General features: G+C 35.4%; 1 protein-coding gene across 1 annotated transcript in view; it reads left to right on the top strand.

Moving 5' to 3' along the window:
- Positions 1-17,661, top strand: part of Maml2 (mastermind like transcriptional coactivator 2) — a 329,986-nt gene extending 312,325 nt beyond the window's left edge. The window contains exons 3-5 of the mRNA XM_010633636.3: positions 5,482-5,685; positions 11,301-11,412; positions 15,483-17,661. Of these exons, the coding sequence (XP_010631938.1) occupies positions 5,482-5,685; positions 11,301-11,412; positions 15,483-16,498 (1,332 nt within the window). The 3' untranslated portion in view covers positions 16,499-17,661. The remainder of the gene's footprint in view (positions 1-5,481; positions 5,686-11,300; positions 11,413-15,482) is intronic.
- The last annotated feature ends 73 nt before the right edge of the window (positions 17,662-17,734 follow it).

Here is a 17,734-nt window from a genome sequence, read left to right as displayed (position 1 = left end):
TTGGAATTTAGACTAGGTGAGAGAGAAAGGGAGAGATGGATAAAAATGGATAAATGAATGCATGAATGGAGGGAAGCTTTGCTTTACTGACAGGTTGGTGTCTATATGTAGCTTGAATCTAAAATTTTTTTACAGTGTAGCAACTCCACTAAAAACATCCAGCCTCTTTGTAAATAACAGAAAGGATGGAGAATGTAAGTATACCTATGAATTTATTATAAGATCTTCACTACTGATGTGAAATCATCTTAAAACGTTCTCAGAATGAAAGAACAGAAACGGAATAACTGAATGCTGACAGTATTTCGGGATAGAGCAGTGACATGCCACTGCCTTAGAGAAAGAGGATACTCAACGGAGGCCTTGGAGTAAGCGCAGCAGCCCTTGTGTATAGCCTAAGAAATGCTGAAATGACAGCCTCACATCCTTTTTGATTGATTGGGGAGGTGTTTGGGCAAAAGATTCATCCCATTAAGAGATTCTAATTCTAAAACTCTTAAAAATTGTGCTTATTTTCAGTTCATGAAAAGTCATTTTGATTCTTTTTTACTACTTCATCGTCAAGCCTAGAAGAATGCATGATTCATAATAGATGCACAATTATTTGTTGAATGAATAAAAATAGGATGGAGATAATTGTACTGTTTGGTTATTGGTTGAATTAATTAAAAGAACACAGATATGCTTTCATTAGTTTTGCAGTCCTGTGCTGGATAAAAAAAAAAAAAGAAGCAAGAAGTTTTAAACACTGGTAGATTGCTCTATCTTGGTGATTTAATTAATACTGTAAAAAGACTTAAAGTCTCAAATACACATACATTCACACACATGCACAAGCACTTGAAAACCTTTCGGTATATATTAAATGTAAATTAATATCAAATTCTAAGACCAGAAGCTTGGAAACGTATTTTGTGCATTAAGATCAAATAATGTAATTTTATAGGTGAAATCAGAAAAAAAATCTGCAAAATGAAAGATAAGTTAATGATTTAAGTCAGTCATATGGCTATTACTTGCTGCAAAATTAATGCTTAACTCAATTTCTCTGGAAAACAGTGTTTTCTATCATATACAAGATGTCAGTAGAAATAATAGAATAGTCTAAGTAATTCATAGTTATATACATGTTGTTACCTACAGGATAATAATGTACCATATTTACTATGACCTTCATATGCCCTTCAGGAAAAAATGTGTGTTGGAAGGCAAACACGTAATTTCTATGGTGTCAAGTTCTACATGGCTGAGTTTGAAGTAAAAGGAGGAGACTGAATATGGAAATCAGAGCCAATGCATTGAAGCATATTTTTCTTTCAAAATATTTTATGTACTAAAGTTTGCACAACATTTTGGCAAGTCTGTGAAGGAGATGTTTTGTGTTTCACAGCTAACATAAGAGCAAAAGAATGTGACAGCAGTTAAATAGTATTTCAATCATGAACTAAAAGAATGCAAATAGCAGAGTATACGGTAAGACTCATGGGCTAGAAGCTACACTGTTAAATAGTCTATAAAATTCCAAAAAGAGTTTATCTATTTTTTTCCCCTCTATACCAAGGAATTTCCCTTCACCCCAGCATTAGCTTCAAATTTGGACAACCCTTAGCACTCTAGGGAAAAGGGTCCTAGAATAGCTTTCGGTATTGAGAAGGAATGAAACTAAATTTAGCACAGTCCATCTGTTTGATTAGAGAGGCAAAGAGACACAGTTATATTTTCTTGGCATGTAGATCTTTTATAAATCTTTGAGAGAATAGTATTCCAGATTTATCTGGAAATCATTTTGAAGCTCACCAATTCTGCCAACATTGAACACTGTCTATGTCTTTTATCTCTCTCTCTCTCTCTCTTTCCTGATTTTTGAGTCCTTTTCAGTTTCTAAAAAATATAAAACTGCCTAGCACATACTAAGCATTCAGCAAGTCTTTCAAGTACATTAATGGATTGATAGGTGTATAGAATTGGGTTATAATACTAAGGTACTAGGAAGTATCATAACACATAGTTAAAATTATTCTGCTTTGTTTTTGCTATCAAGTGTAGGTGAACAGTGTGTAGTGTGTGTATATCTTATCTTCCCAGATATCCTATAAACTGGGGATCTCAAATTCAAAATCTACATAGGCCAGATAAATAATAGAAATGAGGAAAAGAAGTGGTTATAATAAAATAAGTAGTGAAAACTATGGCCAACTAGAGAGCACAAGGGCCAACCCATGTTTAAGACACACCAGAACTAAGGACTTAATCTACACTCTAGGTACACCTACAATGTGAGCTTCTTCATAAGGAAAATTGTATCTAAAGTATTCCTGTAATATTAAAAATATAAAAAGATGTCAATAATAAAAATACTAGTAGTTAATTCTAAAGCATGTCAGGAGAATTCTATTTTAAGGTCATGTGTTAGGTTATATGTCCCTGGCACTATTCTAAGTTTGCCTGTTGTAATTTTGTGTTACTTGCAAAATTACCTTCATTTTACATAGAGGAAGCAAAATAAAATACTTGGTAAATGTGTATTGGTTACTCTACTGATAGGTAATTGGATGCTTAAAAGAAATCAGCATAGCAAAGAACAGAATATCAGAGTCCTTAGATGCTCCTTAACCCATGTAAAAGAAGCACATACTAAGTGACAGCCCATTTTCTAATATCTCCAAATAGGATAATGAAGGTAATTCCCTGACTTAGTGGGTGCCCCAAAATCTGCAGATGAACTGAGACCTCTATATAACAGAGCACAGATTTTGGTAATCTATAAGACCTGTCTCCTTTTTTTCACAAAAAATAGACTATTGCTCCTATATGTTGAAATAGTATTAACAATTATGAACAGCTGTCATTTATTACTTTTCATTTGCTAAGAACTACATTATCTCCTTTATTTCCTCCAGGAACCCCAGGAACTCACTATTCTTATTGTTCCCAATTTACAGATAAGAAAATTGAAGCTCACAGAGGTGAATTAACTTCTACTGCATTACACAATTAATAAAAGCCAGAATAGGAACATAAACCAAAGTGGGCCAGTCTCCAGAGCTCACACTTATGCCTACTCTATGGTCAGCATGAAAAGCCTGAGGAGTCTTTTGAATTTTTCTACCTATACTTGTCAGCCATTTTTAAAAACATAAAGTCCTCTTTCCAAAATCTAGCATAAAACTTAATTACATAGAACAGATTATTTCTCTTCTGGTTGAAATAAAGAGTGGAGGGCCAACCATTGCCTCCAGTATTTTCTCTCTCACCTGGATCTCTTCCATGACCACTTCCAATTATCTTTACATTACTCTGGGACTGCTTCTTCTTAACTGTCACAAGCTCTATTTGCATCTTCTTAGTCTAAGAGGACCAAAAACCTCAACTGAATATTCAGCCCCACAGTGGGTACTGCATGGATAGGTTAGAACAGCCGTGAAAAACAAACAAAACAAAATCTTCCTTCTTCTGGTGTCCTGTCTCAGCTGAGAGGCAGTGTAGTATGGTGACTGAGACGCAGATTTTGGTAGTTGGAAATGGCTTTAAATCCTCCTAGAGTTCTTATAGCTATGTTACTACACTTAGCTCAGCTTTCTCATCTTGCTAAATTAGAAAATACTACACATTCTTCCTTATCATTTTGTTGGGAGGAATGAATGAGATATATCATGTTAAGCAATGAGCACAAGGAGTAGTCTATTATAAGCCTCAGTGGGTGGTCATCCTCCAGAATATTTTGTATCTCTGCTTTCAAGGCAGCTAGTGGGCTCTGTAGGCTCAGGAATTACTAAAACAAAGTCAACTTTCCTGCATCTTCAGGATTTAAATTAGTAATTTAGAAAGTAAATCTCATCAGATAACTAAAGAAAATGAGTTAAAGGGAAAGAGAATTTCCAAAAATGGTGTACTTAGCACTTCTGCTTGTCAGACATCATGAGAGATGCTTTTTTTTTTTTAAATTCATAGTTTACTGGTACATTTTAGATATACAATATGATGATATTCATCATTGGGAATTTGTACCTTTACATGATATATCTTTGCTGTTATTTTTTCCCCATTTCCCTGTACTTCCTTCAACTCCTCCACCCCTCCCTATTTACAAAGATTTTGTTTCTGTTTTTTCTTTTTCTCATATTTTTGCCTTTCCTTTCTTTCCTTTCCCCTACTCCTTGCACTTCCCCTTTGGACCTTTTCTTCTTATTTCATATTGTCTATTATACATTTTTATCCTCCTTTATACTTTCAGTTTCTCACACCAGAGAAACTATTCAGTATTTACATGTGTGTCCTATTTATTTCACTTAAGAGTATGGCCTTAATGTGCATTCATTTGTCTCTTGTAAACTCACAGTCCACTTGGGAAATGAGAGTTGGATTTTATTGCTTTAGTGTTTCTCAAAGTGCGTTCCCTGGACCAGTGAGCATCAGAGCCACCTGAGCAGGTAGTCTCATTTGTAAGCTATGGAGCAAAGCTAGGGCATCTGCATAATAATTTGCTTCCCAGATGGTTGTCATTAAATGGTAAGGATCTTTGAATTTGTGCTTATATTATATAATCTAAAATTTGATTACAATTTCTTGTATTTATACATGTAAGCATTTCTTCCTTTTTAAGTGACAAATTCTCCACAGTAAGGACCATGCTTTCTACATTCCTTGAAACCCTGCTAATGTACAGCTCAGTCCTAAATGTATTATTGGGAATTGATGAGAATACCTGACTGAGTTTAGCCTTTTGTCCTGTGGGATCCTGATGTGTAAATGTCTAAACACTGGTAGAGTTCTCAAATTAGAATGGCAATTCAGCCATATCCAATATTATCCAATATCCAAAGTTTCTAAGCAATACTTTCTCATTGTCTGTATTGGATATTCTTTTACCTGATAATTCTGAGATTTTTTAAATTACTGAGCAGGGACAAAAATTAACAAGTCCCTGAGATGTGAAGTTCTTTTCAATTTTGAGAGTGCTTATGTAACAAAAATTCACAGACTCTCCTGCCTTCCTATCACAGAAAGGTGGGCAAGGCAAAATGCCCTCTATACAAAATTGTTATTTAGCCTTGAAATATATGAATTGAAATATGAATTTAATTGCAGGATCAGCAATGATACATGCTAACTTTATGTAAAAGGACAGACTTGTTATTCTGTGATGTGCTTGTTCCTGAGAAATTGAGAGGTTCTCTGTATTACAGTTTTTATAATAGTTTTCTTTGCATTTCCGTAAACACGTTCTGGAACGTGGAGGCTCTGCCATCAGAATCCTTTAGGAACTTGTCCATTGCTCTCGTGTCATTATCCTACCTGCATGTGTAGCTGTAATATGCAATTATCTCTTCTATATTTTGAAAGCAATTTTCTGATCTCCAACCCATTAACCATTTTTGATCCTTAATACAGTGAAAATACTTGGAATCTAAGCTTATGTTCTTCATGCTATATTTTTTCCTTTTAATTCATGGGAGATTCCTCCTCCTTTCTCTTTTTTAGGATCAACACTCTGTGGTAGGCCAGAACACAGGCTCCAATCCAAGTCCCAGCCCCTGCTCAAATCCAAACACTGTAAGTGGTTACATGAACTCCCAGCAATCACTGTTGAATCAGCAATTGATGGGAAAGAAACAGAATCTACAGAGGCAGATCATGGAACAGAAACAGCAACTTCTTCTCCAGCAGCAGATGCTGGTTGATGCGGTAAAACTTTCTTCTAACTTCTAGCACACATATTTCTTGGCCCAGCAAAGGGAAGTCATTCGTTTCTATTCCTATTTAGTGCCCTTTTTTTCTGTGCCTATTTACATGTCAGCAACAAGAAGGTCCTGGCTGTAAGAAAAGCCAACTCTATACATTAAAGTATATCATGGGGCAAAAAACGTAATTTACTGTCTATCAGACACTTGGAATGTGCAACAGCTTAGCTAACTAGACATTCCCAGCCCAGCAATGTCTAGAATGACCAGTGTGGGCATTGGATCAAGCAAAAGAAACCAATGGTGCTCTCCAGCCCCAAGGGGCAAAAATAGTGGACCAAACTTTAATCAACTCAAATCTAAACTGATTTTAAAGAAAAACAAGTTTTAAGAGCAATTTCAAAAGCTACCTTGGTATTTCAATATTAAGATTTGGCTTCAAAAGCAATCACAACGTTGAGTTTTTTTTATAGAAATTAAAATGCATGTTCCATTTTATCTTATTTGTATAATCCAGTGTTCCAAACACTCCCTAAGCATTAACTCTGTTTCAATATTTATATACTCTTCCCTCTTTATTCTCAGACATACTCATATACATCTGATCTAAACCCTTGTTGCCTCCTAAGACTGCAGCCTCATCTCCAACAGTTTCATTCTTTGCCTTCGAACTTTTTGACCAAATGAAATAAAGGGGCAAAGGTAAACATCTCCAGGTTAATAGAGATAAGATACAAAGAAAAGATAAATAAGAGATGGGGATGTAGCTCATGTTCTTGTCTAGCATGTGAGTCCTTAGATTCATCCCTAGTATTATAAAAAGAGAAAAATAAAACGAAATAATTTTATACTTAAATATCTGTGTGTTAAGATAATCAAAAATGCAGGGTACTGTAAGCTTTATATATTGCCCAAGGAACAGAATATGCACCAATATGGAGAAGTGATGTTCAAGGAGACAAGAAATGAAAGACCAGAAGATAGAGATTGAGAAACTAGAACACACATTTTCTGAAAAACAACAGATTTTATGAATTTAAAATAAGAAATATTACAGATGATCAAAAATGTGATTATTTAAATTTTTAAAAATTTATTACAGTAAAAGACACGTTGTCATTAACTCCCCTCAAAATACTTCCTGTCTAAACATACTTATCCCATTGTTTTTGACATGTGTCTTTTACTGTAATGCTTTTGTATTTAAATTCTCACTATCTTTATTTATCTACATTCATCAATTGATGTTTATGGAAATTTTTGCCAAATGAAAACATTACTGTATGTCTCCATCCACCTCATTCACTGGATCTTGAACCCTGCAACTTCTTGCTCTTCCCAATAGTCAAAATAACCCTGAAAGGTTAACATTTTGAATTGATTCAAAACATCAAAGCAGCCACAGCAGTGCAACGCAAAAAGGGAGACTTCCAGACCTGCTTCAGAAAGGGGAAAGAGCTAGGGGATAAATGCGTTCGAAGTGAGGGGGAGCACTTTATAGGAATGAGTCTTTTACTGTAGTCATTTTAAAAATTTAATACCATGTTTTTAATCACACATTATATTTAATTTACATTTTAATAAATGTATAGACCCAGTGAGAGAAAGTGCAATGAAGAGAAAAATTAAATTCAACCTGGAAAGATTAAGGATAGTCTCCTGGAAAAGGTAAAATTTGACTTTGATTTTGAAGACTACAGTATCTTAATAGATAGTAGTAGGTAAGTCTGCCATTCTCAGTAGAGGACAGACCAGAGACCAAAAGGTGTGGCCTTTCTATGCATTTGTTAGTTGAAATTAAATTATGAAATAATTAATGAAAACAGTATAAATAATAATAGAACAATTACTTTTTGTGGTACTATGGATTGAACCTAGAGTCTACACTGAGCTACATGCCCAGCCCTTTTTAAAAATTTTATTTTAAAACAGGTTTCACTAAGTTGCTGAATTGCCCAGGCTGAGCTAAAACTTTTGATTTTTTTTGCTTTGGCCTCCAAGTGTGCTGGAATTAAAGGCCTGCTCCACCATGTCTGGCTGCATATGTCTTTTTTAAAGAACTGCAAATGGCATAATTTTGGAGTCCAGAATATATGACGAAAAATAGTGAGAAATAGACTTACTTGATTTTTTTTTAATTTTTATTTTATTTATTTATTTATTTGGTACCTGGGATCAAACTCAGGTCCTTATGCTTGCAAGGCAGGTGGCAGAACCACTGAGCTAAATACCCCACCCTAGATTTATTTAATCTTGAATAAGGAATAGCGAGAAATACCTTTACAAATAACCCTGAGTACTTTCCCAATGTATAAAATATAATGCTGGATCATGTGGACCTAATGTATAAAGTATAAGAGACTGGATGGACCACAAAGTAACACAACTGGTTTCTTCCACAAATCATAGTTCTAAAAAGTCCAGTCCTTCCAAATGTTCCCTCCTTCTCTTCTTTAATTCTTCTAAATAGCTTAAAATAGGCAGCAAAAGAGTAAAACAGATTATCTAAAATTGTCTTACTGGATACTCGTTTATCATTCTCATCAGTACTAATAATCTGATAAATCACAAATTCTGAGTTTGAATTTCTAGATTTTCAGCTCTGATTAAAAAGCAAGAAAGTGATGGCACACACATTTTGTGAAGGTCTGGGTCTGGCACTGTGCTACTCTCCATGAGCCCCAGCTGAGTCACACTGGGACAGGTGCAAAGGGCAGTGACATAGCTGTGAGAAATGAATGAAAATGAGGCTCCACTTTATTTGATTTTTATTAACCATTCACATTTCTCTTTGTTTGGACACCATTGAGAGCCCTTGTGCTTTTTAGCATATCCAGGAAGAAACAGTCTTTGATGCCGCTTTACATTAGCATATGCTTTGTAGTCATTTGGCAAGCTGAGATAGGCATCTAAATTGAGACATTTTCTCAAGGAGGTTTGTTGTCCTTACTCTCTATTATTCTTCCACCGATGAAGCACAAAGAAGAATAAGTAGTATTTATCACAACGAACATGATCACCAGCACATATTGTGTACCTACTGTGTGCCAGGAACCATGCTGAGCTTTTACAGAATTAAAGGATTAATTCTTATAATAGGAGTATGAGGGAGGTCCTATAATGATCCACATCTTATATTTTTACAGATGGGAGAACTGAAGCAAAAAAAAGATATGTACTGTAGCCTGCTATTAGGATTTCAGGTTTAAGAGATTGGGTTACCGTACAGAATTAATTGATCATTGAAATTCATGTTGCACAAAAATAATTTCAGGGATAGCCTATGACTTTACGTTTGTATTAGAAGGGCATCTCTTGCAAAATGTAGCTCTCTCCACTCAATATTGGAGTCTAGGGTTCACTATTCTTCTGTTCAAAGTGGTAGCATGGCAATTCTGTTATATCCAAATGCAAGGCCATTAAGTATAACTCGTTTGTGATAAAGTAGTTTAAGAAACTCAAGTCTTCACAGATATATATATACATATATATATATATATATAAACTATGAACAGTAACTATTAAGCCCTTTGAATGACAAAAAATCAATAATTAGCTTGAAAATACTTAAAAATAAATCCTGGTTTGAATGATGAGGACTCAAAGGCCTAATTATCACAAGCAAACACACACATACATATCCTGTCCTCTTTGATTTAAGTAGTAGAAACATATAATTATGTAAGATAGATGATTTTTGGAAAAGCAGATTCTACAAAGTCCCATGATTGGCTTAAAACTCAAAACTGTCAGTTTACACAATAGTTTACAGCAGAGTTGTTCCACATTGCCACATTTGGGTTCATGGAACATCTCAAGCTATTTCTTAAACATTTAGGTTTCGGGCAAAACCAAAAAAAGAGTTTCACCAACCACGTTTTCCCCTTAGCAGCTTACAAACCTATGTTTAAAACAAATGTAATCCATATGTTTCTGATTCATTTACACTTAGCTCATCAAAATTGTGTTTCATATGAATAACTCAATGTCCAAAAAACTCTGTGAATCTTTCAAGTTTTTTTTTCTTAGAAACAAGAAGTAAATTTGGTTTGTTGCTGTTCTAAGACTCTTTCCCTCCCATTATAGTAGATTTATTCTACTTAGAAGGTTTGGAATTTGATTGCAAACTGAGAAACACGTGTTTTACATAAGTTCTAAATTGGGCAGTATATATTTGGCTTCTAGATAATTGACTCATCTATTACAAAGTTTTATTTTCTATTTATTGATTTTTATATAATTGTAATGTTCTGTCTCTATCTATGCCAATTATTTTTATCTTTGAAAATGGAAGTTGCTTTGAGTATATATAAAATTACATTGAAGCAATTCCAGAAACTTCCTGATCCACACTGAGAAAAAAATAAAACAGCTCTTGATGTCCAGAACTGATAGGACATTTGTAGCCAAGTCATCTGTTCTCTGCCGAACATAAACAATCTTACAAAACATCAACCTCAGACAGGGTTATCATGATAAAATAAGACAAAATAATTTTGTCTAAAACAGATATAAGCAAGGTCACTATGTGACCTCAACATACCAAACATTCCTTCCCTGTATAAATGGATGATTACTTCTCTACTCAATCATACTTTCTACTAGCTTTCAATCAATGAAAAATCCTAGTTTCTATAGGCCTTCCCTGGATCACCCCAAGTCCAGATCCCATGATAGGTTCTTTCTAATACGCGCTTCTCCTGAGACATTCCATGGCACCCCAGGATGTGCATTCTCCCTGTGGCAATGAGTTAAAAGTCAAATAAATGTGTTCCTGGTCCTCTTTGGGAGATGGTATTGAAATATTAAAAGAATGTTGCTATTTCCACTCTTAACTTCCAGGCTCAATTAGTCTAAAGATCTAAATAAAGGTGGTTGATTTCAGAAGGACAAAAAAGAAAAGATCCTGGGAAAATCTAGTGCTTTTCGAATGGATCAGTGAGAAACTGAGTTACAAGCAGTCTTTGCTTTGTATGGCAGGAAAGAACCTAAGTTTATGACTCCAGAATTTGCTCTCAAGTTGCTTAGCCTAATGAAGTCTCCGTTTTTCTCTTCTTTTAAATAAAAATAATCATACCTACTTTGGAGGATTAATAATTAAGGAGTAAAAAAGAGGTACATATGCATATAGTATATAACTGGTATCTCCTGATATTGTTTCCTTTCTAGGGTTGCCAGATTTAACAAACAAAAATAAAGAATACCAAGGTGATGCTCATTTCATCTGGCAATCGTACTATTAGGCTTTCCACATTCTATGGCACCGAAATTATATAGAAACACTAAAGTGCATCAGGTGTACCACAATACAAAACTAGAAGTACCATCTCAAAACTGACAGAAATGTAGTTCTTACTGAAATCTAATTGCAAAATAATAGTAAAGAAAGTAGTTACCAGGAACAAAATACAGAATGTTATGGAGAGGAAATGGTACTTTCATGCAGGAATTTTATTGAAACAGAAAAGATCTGTCTCTGAATTTGCTCAACTAAATGAGGTCATGATTTGTAATCCATGACTGCAAAATTGTTCTTATATTCTGTTTAAATAGTAAATAAGTTTTTATGAGCAAAAATATAATAGCACATTCTAATACATTTTCATTTGTGTTTTCAAGGAGAAAATTGCTCCACAAGATCAGATAAATTCACATTTGACAAGGCCACCACCAGATTACAAAGACCAAAGAAGAAATATAGGAAATCTGCAACCAACTGCACAGTATTCTGGTAAGTGCTCTTAAAAATTAGTGAAAGGCATAACTGTGAAAAGAGAAAAGTATTAGATTTTCATAATTGTTTCCTTTTCCCATCCCATATTTGACTACAATGTCTTTCTTGGAATCTTCTGCCAGAACCCATCTATCTTCCAGATTAATGCCACACTTGGCCCTTCCATTAGTTCTTGCCCTGCATTCATATATCCACTACTGTCTAAAATACTTCTGAGAATCCAGAGAGCTAAATATTTTCTGAATGCTAGGTTCATTCAGTATCCCAACAGCTTGCCTTATCCCAGGTGGTGTAAGGCATGGAAATATTTCTTGCTCTTTCTCAATCAGAAATATAACTTGCTCAAAGCCTAATCTGTGTTTCTCCTTCACTCTTCCCCTTCCATAGTCTTGCCTTCAAGGAATAATTGAAAAGCAAAGTGTATCCTTATAAAGTCTTCTCAAACACTAACAGTGGATTCCACTTCAATCATGAAATGAAACTTTTTAACAGCTTTCTCAATATAAGTACTCACCCCAAAATCTCTCACCTGCAACTCTGAATTTCAGAAGACCTTCCCTCAAAACTGGCTGATACAGCTCCTACCTTGGGCTCGGAATCTATTCAAGTTTCTTCTGTTCAAAACTATGTACTTCTTCATGTTAAACTATTCTCTTGTGTTTCCTACCTTCTATCTATGTGTTTCTTCATCTGTACAGAAAATTTTCTAAAGAAGGAGAAACTGTGAATACTCCTATTTATTAGTATTTTTGCCCTATTAAGTATAGTTTAAATATGTTGCCCTGACTTATGTAAACTTTTTCAAATGAACCAGATTGTCTCTCTCCACTTTATTAGGAATGTGAACTATTCTCTTGTGTTTCCTACCTTCTATCTATGTGTTTCTTCATCTGTACAGAAAATTTTCTAAAGAAGGAGAAACTGTGAATACTCCTATTTATTAGTATTTTTGCCCTATTAAGTATAGTTTAAATATGTTGCCCTGACTTATGTAAACTTTTTCAAATGAACCAGATTGTCTCTCTCCACTTTATTAGGAATGTGTGAACTCAAAGACAAGATACAGGTGATTTGGAACATGGTCCGTGACTGGGCCTTAGAGAAGCTGGGATCCTCTTGAAATGTACAAAATTCAAGTAAATGTTTAGAATTTCTTTTCCCATTCTTATTGAACAATCCCAGGGATAGTAGTCTAGGGCTGATTCCACATTACCAGGAATCCAGGCTGCTTTTGTTTTTTTCTGTTCCATCTTCTTCTTTTTTTTTTTTCCATTGAGTTTATTGGTAAATTTTAAGTATAGACTACAGTTACATTCATTATTGGGACCTCGTACCCTTACATGACAGGTCTTGGTTCTCATTTTTTCCCCTTATCCCTACCCTCCCTTTACCCTTTCATCCCTTCCCTATTTACAATTACTTTATTTCCATTTTTTCATTTTCTCATATTTTTTTCTTTTCCCTTATTCCCTTTCCCCTACCCTTCCCACTTTCCCTACACCTTTAGCCCTTTTCTTCCTATTTCACATTGTTAATTATCTCATTAGGATCTTGTGTACTATTATAGTTTTTCACACCAGAGAAACTATTCAGTATTTATACATGTATGACTTATTTATTTCACTTAGGATTATATCCTCAATATGTATCCATTTTCCTGTGAATGAATCTAATTTCTCATTCTTTATGGCTAGTAGTAACTTCTTTGACATATGACTGACTTCATCCTAAGGGCTGCTTGTAGCCACCACATCATCAGCCTTCACATACATATTTCAAGTAGGAAGGAGAAAGTAGAGAAAAAGTAACATATCCTCCCAAATGAGTCATATTCCCTTTGTAAAGGATTCCTACCTACTTTTACTCTTTGCTAGAATATATTAATCTAGACTGTCACACAAAAGTTTGAGAAATGTGGTTTTTCGGCAGAATACATTACTACAAGGTCAGTGCTCTGTTTCTAAGAAAGATAGGGAAGTTGGAAAGCAGATAGGCACCTTCTGCAGAGTGTGTGAGAATTTTTCTAAGGGAAAATACATTTTCCTTAGCAATGAACTTCTGCTCCTTGATTAAGTAAAAATTGCTGCTCTTGAGCACTTTATTTTATTTATTTATTTTGGTACTGGGGATCAAACTCAGCACCTTGTGCTTGCAAGACAGGCAGTGACACCACTGAGCTAAATCCCTGGCCCTTGAACACTTTATTTGACATATTTTCTAAGAGTAAAAGAAGCAGCAAAACACAACAAGAACTTTTATCATTTTAAAATGTTAATATTAGAAATGAAGTACAAAAGAAACCTGGAACAGTTTCTATTACCTCTTAAAAGTTTCTGAATGTTAGCCATTATTGTTATTTTGTGATCTTTGTGGAAGGTCTTTATATTGTTTACAAACACTACTGCTCTCGTAAATTTTCCCAAGGCATATTTTTAAAGCAGGTCATCTGCAAGAGATGATTGCTAAAACCTCCGAATGTTTTCCATATCATTTGCATAGAGTAAACTCTCTTGCTATGAAACCTTGAGGTGTAAAGACAGTGTTCCTTCAACTCATTAGCTTTGTGTGTACTCTGTTATTGTCCAAATTCCTTCTACCTGGCTGTATTCTATCTTCATCAAACACTTCCTGCCCACTACACAATGCAGGGCCCTATATCAAGATGAGAGATACAAAGAGATTTCAAGAGACTATTCCGGCATGGAAAGACTATATAGTCTAGTTGGGACTTATTTTGAAAACAATAGTAGTGCTTGCATGTTGATTTAGCCTTTAGTCTTTCAAGCTGTGTATCATACTAGGTATCCTCAGGCTACAGCGGGTATCCTGAAGTTATGGTTTCAGACATGCACTTCTCATAACTGAATTTTAAGATTCATATATGTGTAAATCACTATTTCTCAGTATTTCTGATTCTCTGGGCCTGCCTGCCTTTCTTCGGGAAGAATATTTCATAAGAATATCTTTCTCCCAGTTTTTCTTCAGTTTAATCTTTCATTAATTCATTCATGTAAAATGTATCATATGAATACCAACTTTGTGCCATCTACTAGACTCAAGGGAATATGACACTGAACAAAACAGGCAGAAATGGCTTACCTCTCAGGCACTTTTTTCTCTTCTATTTTTGCCTCTCAAGATGCTTTTCCCATGATGGCACTAACCTCCCAAACTAGGAATAGTTCAACGTATTGACTATCACTATGTGTTGTGAAGTGTCTTCCTATTCAGCAAGCTGTGAGTCAGGCATTGTCCTCCATCCAAGGAGTTATGGACAGGAATCAATTTAACAGGCAGGCACTTTGGGGAAAAAATTCCTACTGGAGAGATGAGCCTGGAATAAAAGACAAAGCTTAACAGAAGAGCTTGAGAACTGACCTAAAGCTTGGAGAACAAAGCAGGCTCAGTTAAGTAAGAAAGGCATCATATGAGAGGGAAATGGCAAGAGCAAAGGTGGTGTGTAGTGTTCTCTGGAAGGATATACAGTATTAATGATATGCTCTAGAGGAAAAGCTTCTCATATGGAAATGGTAACCAGAGTGTGGATTACATCAAATTCCAGAGCCTTAAAGAGGTGAGATTTTACCCATTGGATACTGGGAAACCATTATGGAAACTTTTTGAGTAAAGATGATCTGGGTGAAGAATTGGGTATAATTTTCAAGGCCATAGATTAAGAATATTAGTCGAGCAGCCATATATTGGATTTATTCACACTTTTTTACTTGGCCCCTGCAGTAAACAGTAACATGATTTTATAATATTTTGTAATAGCTGCTAATCAAAATTGTATTCTTTGGACTGGGAACGTAACTGTCATCTCCCCTTTATGACCCCAGAAGAGGAATAAATTATAACCTATATAGGACCACCATATTATACTCTTTTTTGGTGGTGTCATCACACTCTTAACCAAGAAATGTCATGATACTACCCCCTTCACCCACAAACTATCTTATTTCCTATACATAATATATTTGATGATCATTTGACAAGTTTGGGTAAATTACTAAAAAGCAGAGATACTCTACTGTTTTGAATCAATATAATTCTCTTTTCTTTTCTAGGCAGCTCATCTACAATGAGTTTAAATGCTAATCAGGCTATGACAAACCCAGTTTCAACACACGCCATTTTAACTCCAAACTCCAGCCTCATGTCTACTTCTCATGGAACAAGAATGCCATCATTATCCACAGCAGTTCAAAACATAGGGATGTATGGAAATCTGCCTTGTAGTCAACCTGGCACCTACAGCATCACTTCAGGAATGAATCAACTAACCCAACAGAGGAATCCAAATCAACTTATAACAAATCAAAACAACCCTTTGATGCCACGGCCATCTACTTTAGGGCTAAGTAACAGTAACAATGTGGCCACTTTTGGAACTGGATCTGTTGGTAATTCACAACAATTGAGACCAAATTTAACTCACAGTTTGGCAAGCATGCCAGCTCAGAGAACATCAAATGTAGTGATTACATCCAACACAACAGCAGCGAACTGGACCTCTCCAGAAGCAGCAACCAAACAGCAGGAAGCTCTGAAGTCCGCAGGGATTCATTTCCCCACAGGGACCCCTGCAGGCTATACCCCAAGTCAGTCATTGCAACAGGCAGTAGGTAGCCAACAGTTTACCCAAAGGGCAGTGGCTCCTCTGAGCCAATTAACACCAGCTGTGCAAATGAGACCCATGAACCAAATGAATCAAACACTAAATGGACAAACCATAGGTTCACTCAGGGGTTTGAATCTCAGACCCAGTCAACTAAGCACACAAATTTTGTCTAATTTAAACCAGTCAGGAACTGGGTTGAATCAGACAAGGACAGGCATAAGCCAGCCACCATCTCTGACATCCAACAATTTTCCTTCATCCAACCAAAGTGCCAGGGCTTTTCAAGGAAGTGACCATGGCAGTGACTTAGCTTTTGACTTCCTCAGCCAACAGACTGACAACATAGGTCCTGCCCTAAACAGTGATGCTGATTTCATTGATTCTTTATTGAAGACAGAGCCTGGCAATGATGACTGGATGAAAGATATAAATCTTGATGAAATCTTAGGAAATAACTCTTGAAGGTGAAAGAAGAGACAGTTCACGAACTCAAAGCACTAAAAGGCAGTATTTTATAAGGACACTGAAAGGGCAAACCTATGACTTCCAGGTGAACTACATGAAGATATCATGGTTTAAAAGTGGAAAGCAGAAAGTAACTGCAGTGGTGACTATTTTGGTTCAAGTTCTTGTATAAAAATCTCAAACCTTAAAGTAAAACATTGTGATCACTTTCTCCTATATAAGCTCCAGGACATATTATTCAAACAAAACCGTGATGTTGGTGTGTAATTAATTGTGTAAAATAGGCTTCCCATGCTCTCTCTCTGAAAGAAAATAGAACTTGTCCTTTGTTTAAACCCCATGTTGTGAGGTGATATTAATTCTAAGCAACAAAAAACAAATTCCTTAATTTGCTTTAATAGATAGGTGTGGTTTAATTTTTCCACTGTCTTTTCATTTAATTTTCCTAAAGTTTAAGAGATAGATCAAAATATTATAGGTTTGTTTGAAGTAACCAAACTGTGTCCTATGTAAGGGAAATCCAGAGAACCTAGAAAACATCTAGTAGATTACAGATTTTTCCCCTTAGATTCAGTATTCATTTTTGCAGTTTTCTCATACATTGTACTCGTCAGTGGGATTCTGTGTCTAGTGATGAAATAAGAATGTAGAATTGTGCAACTTTATTTTGGCTTTCACAGCCAATATTCAAATCTGTTTTCAGTAAATCTAGACTTGTTCCAATCCTACTGAAATATAGGTGCATACTTGTCTACATCAGACTTTGCTTTAAAAGAAGAAGAAAAAAAAACCCTGGACATTGCTATAAAGAAGATTTATCTGGCCACAAATAACCTGAGAGATTACTTCTTTTGATTGATGGCCACTGATCTGTTGTGAATTTGAGCTTTGTCCTCCATACTTATTCTGATGACCAGAGACTGACTTGTAAAACAAAGGAAATTTGGAAAGCAAAATTTAGATGAAAAAGCAGTGTGTTCTGGGCCAGGAATTTAGCTCAGTGGTTCCAGTGCCTGCCTTGCTAGCACAAGGGCCCAAGTTCAATCCCAAGTTTTTAAAAAAAGTAGTATGTTTTCATTGGAGATAAGAAACAGGAATGGGGCTGGGGATGTATCTCAGTGGTATAGCACCTACCTGGCAGACTTGAGGTCCTGAGTTCAACCCCCATTACCAAAAAAAAAAAAAAAAAAAAAAAAAAAAAAAGGAGGGTTAAAAAAAAGGGGGGGAAAAACT

This window comes from Fukomys damarensis, unplaced genomic scaffold (assembly GCF_012274545.1).
Source record: "Fukomys damarensis isolate Sample0158 unplaced genomic scaffold, DMR_v1.0_HiC HiC_scaffold_16, whole genome shotgun sequence".
Taxonomy (NCBI): Eukaryota; Metazoa; Chordata; class Mammalia; order Rodentia; family Bathyergidae; genus Fukomys; species Fukomys damarensis.
The sequence above is the reverse complement of the archived record's forward strand: the minus strand, read 5'-3'. Positions and strand labels throughout refer to the sequence as shown.